The 8,824-nt window shown below is 32.8% G+C and overlaps 1 protein-coding gene across 3 annotated transcripts in view; it reads right to left on the bottom strand.

Annotated features, from left to right (window-relative positions):
- mertka (c-mer proto-oncogene tyrosine kinase a) overlaps positions 1-8,824 on the bottom strand; it is a 53,367-nt gene that overhangs the window by 16,167 nt on the left and 28,376 nt on the right. For all 3 annotated transcript variants that reach the window (XM_016474637.1, XM_016474638.1, XM_016474636.1), the window contains 3 exons: positions 8,012-8,127; positions 7,514-7,694; positions 4,137-4,282 (listed from right to left, as the gene is read on the bottom strand). In XM_016474637.1, coding sequence (XP_016330123.1) covers positions 4,137-4,282; positions 7,514-7,694; positions 8,012-8,127 — 443 coding nt within the window. The remainder of the gene's footprint in view (positions 1-4,136; positions 4,283-7,513; positions 7,695-8,011; positions 8,128-8,824) is intronic.

Consider the following 8,824-nt stretch of genomic DNA (forward strand, 5'->3'; position numbering starts at 1 on the left):
TGACACATCCATGCTGCTGGTTGCGTAAAGCTGCCACTGTCACTCCTGTTCCCAAAATCTCTCAGACATGCTGACACTTACACGAGTCAGTGAGTCTTCAACATGCTGTCAGTCGCTTTTACATCCACAAATGAAAAACTGCATCTGCACTTCTCCAAAAACAAGAAGTGAGTTGTTCTAGGGGCCCTGAGAAGTCCACACAGTGTGGTTTAGGGGTATTTATGGTGCGTGCGACTGCATGTAAATGTATGCTATGCCTCTGCTCAGAGATTTACACTGCAATTAAATTTGTTTTTCTAGTCAATCCTTCCTTAAATCATAAACCTGAATGTCCTCCAGGTGTCTCGGGATGAACTTTTTAAAGATTACCTTAATTCATGCACATTACTGTTGGCCATGCATGAGAAGCAACACAATAGATTAAGGTTAAATAGATGCTAAAAAAGAAAAACAAACCAAAAAGAAAAACTAATCCTGGCCCAGCCACTGCGATAAGCCACTTCTGGTCGTCTAGCTCACATAATGGCTTCCTGTGTTTTACAGGTCCTTAAGTTTTTCAATCCTTGCCCTCCATTTGTTGAAGGAACCCCGGATTACTGTGAGAAAAGCAAACTCAGCAGTTATATTTTAAAACCAGCCTAAAACAACATGCTTTTCAAACTCGCCAAGAAATTGATTGACTAAAACACACTCATTTAGTGAAAATAAACCTGATCACTTCCTGCAGTGCATTACTGTCTCAATCATCTACAGTGGATCTGCAGTGCACTTAATGAATAAATATTTATTTGGACTTCTTCAAGGGTTTAGGGCCTAAACCAAAATACATTCTCAGCTACCTTTAATGTAAATGTACCCTTAATACAATGACTTAGTTATTTAAATCAGCATAACTGAACTATTCCAGGAACTGGATTAGAATTGCCATGTGCAAAACAAAACAAAACAAAACAAAAACAAAAAACAAAACAAAAAATTATTTTTATTTTGGGGTGAAAAATGACCTTGTACCAGAGTTATCATTATTATTATTGTTAAATAAAAAGCTATTAAAAACATTTTTGTAAATTAAAATGAAGGTGCAAAGAATATAATATAATTCTTAGATGAAAAACTAAACCAAAACAATTAAACTAAACAAACAAAATTAAACTAAACGACTTTGTTATTTAATTCAGCATAACTGAACTATTCCAGGAAGTGGATTAGAACTGCCATGTGCAAAACAAAATAAAGCAAAACAAAATAAAAAATAAAATATCAAACAAAACAAAACAAAACAAAACAAAATAAAAAATCTAAATTTATTTTGGGGTGAAAAATGACCCTGCACCAGTGTTATTATTATTGTTAACTAAAAATAGCTAAAAACATTTTTGTTAATTAAAATAAAGGTAAAATAAAGAATAATATAATTATTAAATAATTAAACTAAACAAAAATTAGAAATGTTCCTTGGCCACTAACTGAAACAAGTTTCATTGAAGCACTAAAATTGCTAGCTGGAAACAAATAAAACTAACACTATAACTGAAATAAAAAAAAAAGAACCTAAAAAGTAATATTTAAAAAAAGAAAGAAAGAAAATTGACAAAAGCACCAAAAAAAAATAAATAAATAAAAATAAAGGCTAATTTAAAATATTAACAAAACTATAATAGTATAAAAAATAATACTAAAATAATACTAAAATAACATGCTCTTGAAAAGTTTTATGAGATTAAAACTAGCCGACTTTTATGTGTATATTCTTGTAAGTTTCTGTGATAAAATGTTTGCCAAAAACCCAAACATAAATGTAGGTCAAAATTATTCATTTTTCCATGAGCAGATGTTACTTGATGAACTAATTGGTGATTTTGTTGAGGGAAAGCAACAGGTGTCGTTCTGAGAGCAGCTGTGAGTGTGAATGCATGACACTCATTTCCAGTTACTGTTGTGTTCACAGTGTGAGATCACACAGGTCAGTCACGGCAGATTGTTAATCGCAGACATTGATGCGTCGTCATGAATCCCAGGTCATTCAGTGGTGAGTCATGACAGACGGACAATAACAAATAACTTCTCCACACACTGCCGGTTTCCTGCTAACAGGACAGAAACAGGAAGTACACATTGTCTAAAATGCCATGCTTTAACAAAACCACTCCCATATGATTTAGTCACTGGCCACACAGGGCACTGAGAGGTGGCTAGAAGCACATGTTCTGTGTAATAAACAGAGAAGTGCAGCTTTTTTCAACATGTTGTTACACACCTGACCTTGAAAACTTTCTATTCTAGTTGCCCAAACAACCCAATCTGGGCTAAATATATATAGTCATTATTTTTCCAATTGCACTTGTGGTGCAGAAATGACATACTTCTCCTTTACACAAATAGTTCACCCTAAAATGAGCATTTGCTGAAAACATACATCACTCTCAGGCCATCCAAGATGTAAATGAGTTTGTTTCTTCATCAGATTTGGAGAAATGTAGCATTGCATCACTGTCTCACCAATGGATCCTCTGCAGTGAATGGGTGCCGTCAGAATGAGAGTCCAAACAGCTGATAAAAACATCACAATAATCCACAAGTAATCCACACCACTCCAGTCCATCAGTTAATGTACTGTATGGTGAAGCTAAAATCTGCATGTTTGTAAGAAACACATCCACCATTTAGACATTTTAACTTCAAACCGTCACTTCTAGGTAAAATACGAGTCCATAATCCATTATAACGCTTCCTCCAGTGAAAAAAGTCAATTTCCTGTTATCGTTTTGCATCAATATCCACGCACATATTTGGTTAGAACCACTTTGGACTGTTTACGCTAGTAATTGTTGCTTGATTTGTGTATATTTCTCTCCTGATTCAGATGAGACCACTTTTTCACTGGATAAAGCAATATTATGGAAACAGAACTCATTTTAGCTGGAAGCAATGGTTTAAAGATAATGATGGATTTGTTTATAACAAACATGCAGCTTTTTGCTTCAGAAGATGTTAACTGATGGACTGGAGTGGTGTGGATCACTTGTGGATTACTGTGATGTTTTTATCAGCTGGTTGGACTCTCATTCTGACGGCACCCATTCACTGCAGAGGATCCATTGGTGAGCAAGTGATGCAATGCTACATTTCTCCAAATCTGATGAAGAAACAAACTCATCTACATCTTAGATGGCATAAAGGGGCGAGTACATTTTAAGCAATTTTTCATTTTTGGGTAAATTATTGCTTTAACAAACACTGCAAACCGATCTGCAAAGATAAAAGCATAATATCATAATGAAGACATTTGCTTCAGGGGCTTTTATTAATATACAGCTGAACTCAAGCAGGCTGGCATGCCCGAGGAAACTGTAAAAATGAATGATCTCAGACTGTCGCTTTCATCTTAGAAACAAGAACAGCTGTTTTATTGTAAATTCTCTAGCTGAAAGTGACTTGTTGTGATCTCAGATCCAATGAAGAACCATGTCTGTTGAGCAATACTGAGCAAAACACTGCTCTGAGCGACCTGGGAGACGTTGATGAACTATGCAATAAAAATAAATGGTTACATGCAGTATATCTAGATACTATAAAGTCTGTTTAGGGGGTTTTGCTCTTATTTTGAGAGCCACAAGACTCTTAAATTATTTAAATTAAGGATGTTTACTAAAGTTGCAACCAGTGTTGCAACAAGTTTCACTGATATTATAGTTTTAGTTAATATTTGGAATTAATTTTATATGTATATTTTCTGTTTTCATTTTAATTTTAGTTCAAATTTAAGTTATTTTGTTGATTTTTCTATACAGTTTTTTTTTTTTTAAGTTTTAGTTTTTAGGTTTAGCTTACTTAGTTTTATGGACAAAGAAGCAGTGACCAGTTACAGAATCTGAAATATACTCTCTTTTCCTTTTATATTTTCCTTAAATTCATGTTGATATCAAATAGATTATTTTAAAGTATCTTAAAATATTTAACAAATTTAGTGACATTTCTTGTAAACGCTACATACAAGCTGTCACAACACTGAGATTCTAAGGATTTTCAGCTGATTTCTAAACAAAAACAGACATGATTTTGTTTCTCAGTGATTGATGTTTAGTAAAGTCAATTTTGTTAGTACACAAAACACAATTGGCAAACCAATTACTAACCTTATTTGTATTTGTTCCGTGTGTAATAGTGACATCATATCCTTGCAAGATTCCATTCAACTTATCAGGGGGCGGAGCTTCCCATCGGATCATCAACATGGAATTGTTCACGTGAACAGTCAAGTTTTGGGGAGCTTCTGATGGAACTGTAAAATTTTGAACAAATTTGGAATTAATTACATCCATGGCCGTAACCAGGGTTTGAAAATGAGTGAGGTCTGGGGTGGGGTTAAGAACTGTGCTATAATAACCCCTACAAATACAACTCATTATATACACTAAACACTTTCAAAGAGACAGACATGTAGATGTTTGTGAAAGATGTTTTTGTCTATTATACCATATTTATTGCATCAAAATGTGTTAATACTATGGGGTGGATAATTTTATCAGTTGTTTATTATTCATGCAACTATACTGTTATAGTTTTCATTAATAACCACTGCTATATAGATGATAACTTTGTCTAGTGCTCTTATGAATGTTTTAGCATGATTGTGAAAATTTAACTACTATACTGAATGAAACAGCATAGACTTCTTTATATTTTATTTAATTCTGTAACCTACTTGTTCTAGATCTGTGTAATAGTGTTAAATGCTAATGTTTTTGATAGCATTGATAATGTTTCTGACAGATAATATGATGTTTTTTGCGTTTGCCTTACCATATGTGGTAACCTTAAGGCGATAGTGTTTCCAGATATTGTTATGAAAATAAGATAAGATTATTTTCATAACAGAGATATATACATATATACATATATATACATATATATATATATATATATATATATATATATATATACATACATACATATGTATATATATATACATACATATATATATATACATACATACATATGTATATATATATACATACATATATATATATACATACATACATATGTATATATATATACATACATATATATATATACATACATACATATGTATATATATATACATACATATATATATATACATACATACATATGTATATATATATACATACATATGTATATATATATACATACATATGTATATATATATACATACATATATATATATACATACATACATATATATATATATATATACATACATACATATATATACATACATGTCTTTATCTTAACGTTATTGTTAATAAGATAAGATAAAGACATCGCTAACCCTAAACTGCGAATTCCCTCTTTATTATCTTTGTGTTAATCTAAGTGTTAAATTAAGTAGACAAGACAAGTCCAAAGATGCTTATAATAGTTGTATCTGCACTGTAAAAAAAATTCCGTAAAATTTACAGTAAAAAAAAAAAGGCAGCTGTGGTTGCCGGAAATTTAGCGTAAAAAATACGGTAGCAACATTTTAGATTTGACGGTTTTAACTTAAATTTACAGTTAAATACCGTAATTTCATTAACTAATATAATGTTAATGTTTCCAACCTATTGAAGTACTGAAATCTGTTTTGTACCTTTGTAATACACTGATAACCACCAAATGCAGGTGGTGATGAGAAAGTCACATGATGAACCAAAGCCTATCACAAGCAGCTTTTAAATAATAACATATATAGAAGGTGCACAGTGTCATTCACACAAACACTAAACACCATCATGGTAACACACATGAAACTGAAATGATGCAATAAACATTCATTTAACAACATTAGGTGTAACACACAACCCTAATATACAAAACTGATAAGAAAAAACTATGAAGAAAGTTATTTCAACAACAAAAAAAAGCATCAAATTTTAAATGTAACGCAGGGAATTCTGGGAATGTCAATTTACGGTTATTCACTGTAAATTATACTGTCTAGGTATTTTTAACTTCCAAAAACGGTATAATACCGTAAAATTTATGTCCAATACATGTAATGTCCAATACAGTTTTTCACCATATATAGTAGGGAAATTTACCGTTAACCATTTAACAGGTTTTTACTGTAGCATTTTTACAGTATTTTACCGTTAAATTCACGTCCATTTTTTACAGTGTGGCAACACGCAAATTACTCGCAACTCTTTTGAGCCTCGTTCACTCCGCAAGCATCTCGCAGCAATCATTTTCATACCACGGACACTAAACATTATCGCAAACTGTTTAACTGAATTATACATGCAGACACTCATACGAGGAGTTTTGAACAGCAAATTATTAATTCAGAGAACAAATTTCATTTTTGAACAAATTTACAGAGGTCCGGACCTCATAGCTGGCTACAGCCATGATTACATGATTTCATTCCAGATAAATCATCTCTTGAGCAGCATGCAAAATATGGACCAAAGAACTACTAAAAAGAATAGAATATGAAGAAAAGAATAGAATAGAATAGAATAGAATAGAATATGAAGGCATGAAAGGACCTTCATAAAATAAAATAATAATAATATAATAAGAAATAATGGTTCCTAGGCAAAAATCCCAAAGAAAAAGCCATTACGAGAAATATAATTTTTTATAAAATTTTTGTTGATTTAATTAAAAAGATGAAATAAAGTATAAATAGTAGATGAAACACTTAAACTAAATGACAATTAGAAGTGTTTCCTTGGCAACTAACTGAAATAATTTTAAGATGAAACACTAAAATGGTAACAAACTAGAAACAAACAAACAAACAAAAAATATATAAAATAATAAATAAATAAAATAATAAGTAAAGAATAATAACTAAATTAAACCTATGTTGGTAATGTTTTTTAAGTAGTAACTCAATTTCAGATTGTATTAAATTATAAGTATGGTATGACATAAACCATAATGCTTATCGGTGACTGAAAACAGTTCTTTTAGGAATACAGAGGAAATCTTTCACAGACACACCCCATAGGAAAAGCATTTCTAACAACCAGGTCACTCCCATTCCCATTTGGCATTCGAAAATCTCTTGGATGTGAAAGACATAATTACAGACTACAGTAATTGTCTTCTAGTTTCTATTATTAGCAAAATGGTACTTCTCATATCAACTCTTATGCACTCAACTGCATCTTCCATTTCAAGTTTGTAGAGTTAACATAAGCGATTTTTAACAGCTCTTTATTTTTTTTAACATTGATAAACAGAAATGTTTCCTGTTTCCAAATCAGAACATTAGAATGACCACGGAAGATAATGTCACACTGCTGAAAATTCAGCTTTTCATCACAGGAATAAATTACATTTCACAATATATTACAATAACAAAAAGTTATCTCAAACTGTAATAATATTTCACAATATTACTGATTTTACTGCATTTTTTATCAAATAAATGCAGCCTTGGTGAGCATAAAAAATGCATTTCCAAAATATTTAGACCTTTTGAATGGTAGTTTTATTTACAAAAATGCAGGAAGTTGCTCCAGGAATGTGAACGACTCACCGCCCTCTGTGGTGTTGCTCTGGACCCAGGCGCTGGGTGGTGACGGGCCAATCTCATTGGTGCAGGACACGCTCATGTTGTACCAGGTCATGGCCTTGAGGTTGCTGATTTCATACTGGAATGGAGGCACGTGTGTGGGGTGTGCGGCAGTGGGGCTTCCTGGCTCCAAAAGCTCTCGCACCTGGAACAGATGAAGGATAACCATTTATTATTTGTTACAGAAATGACAGTCATCATTCAATCAAAGATTTTAGCAGTGTTTCTTCTAGTTTGGAAAGTGTGCTGTTACATTACCATGTGGCAGACGTTAAAATGGGTGTAAAATCTTATATTGAGGGAGAAACCTGAGTCATAACCATCTCTTTAAAGGTGAAAATTTGAGTTTAAAACTTGCTTGGAGCACCAAACAACAAAATCCTGATGCATTATGTTCCTGAGGGGCTTCATCACAATGCAGTGGCCTTGTACAAGTAATGTTCATTCTTTAGTCCTTCTTACCGTGATGTAGCATGTGCTGAGAGGAGAGAAGCCGTCGTGTCCCGGCGTCCAGCTTATGAGGAGTTTGTTGGCCTCACGTTTTACTACTGTGACCTTTGACACTTTGTCAGGAAGCTCTGAAAAAAATAAATAAAAATCAAGGATTTGAATTGAATTCCATGAGGCTTGAGAAAAAGATTCTCGAACAGTGCTCTTATTGTTAACTAAAACTTTTTTTTTTTTTTTTAATTGAAATGAAACCGAAATAAAATATAAATATGAAGAACGTAGACGTAAAAATCTTAAATGAAAAATATAGCTGCAAGCAGCAATCATGGGGCCAAGCACTCCAGAGGCAAATTGAGGAGCTAAGCATGGCATGGAGCATCAGACCAAATGCAACAATGAGTAATAAAAGCAATTTTAGGATGATTGTAATTGAAATGGCTGAAAAATCATAAATACAACCACTAGTAATATGATTTATTGGCTTATCACTTTTGACCAACAGGTGGCGCTGTAATCAAATCATTTTGGTGTGTTCTGTGTGAGGTGACAATGGCACACACAAAGTTTGTTGTCATTATGTCAAAGCTTTGAAGAGATATAGCCTTAGAGTCATTTTGGCACCATGCCTAAAATTTGTAGCAGCGCTGTACGAAAACGGTTTCGTCTATCGACACGAAATCCATAAACTTTTGTCAGCACAGTCTGAAGATGATGTGAATCAATTTTGGTGAAAATCGGACCAAGGCTTGAGGAGGAGCTTGAAAAAGTAGGTTTACGGCATAAATCAAAATGGCCGACAGGCAGTTCAGATTTGCTAAGGGAAAA

This window comes from Sinocyclocheilus anshuiensis, unplaced genomic scaffold (genome assembly GCF_001515605.1).
Source record: "Sinocyclocheilus anshuiensis isolate Anshui unplaced genomic scaffold, SAMN03320099.WGS_v1.1 scaffold300, whole genome shotgun sequence".
In the NCBI taxonomy this organism is placed as follows: Eukaryota; Metazoa; Chordata; class Actinopteri; order Cypriniformes; family Cyprinidae; genus Sinocyclocheilus; species Sinocyclocheilus anshuiensis.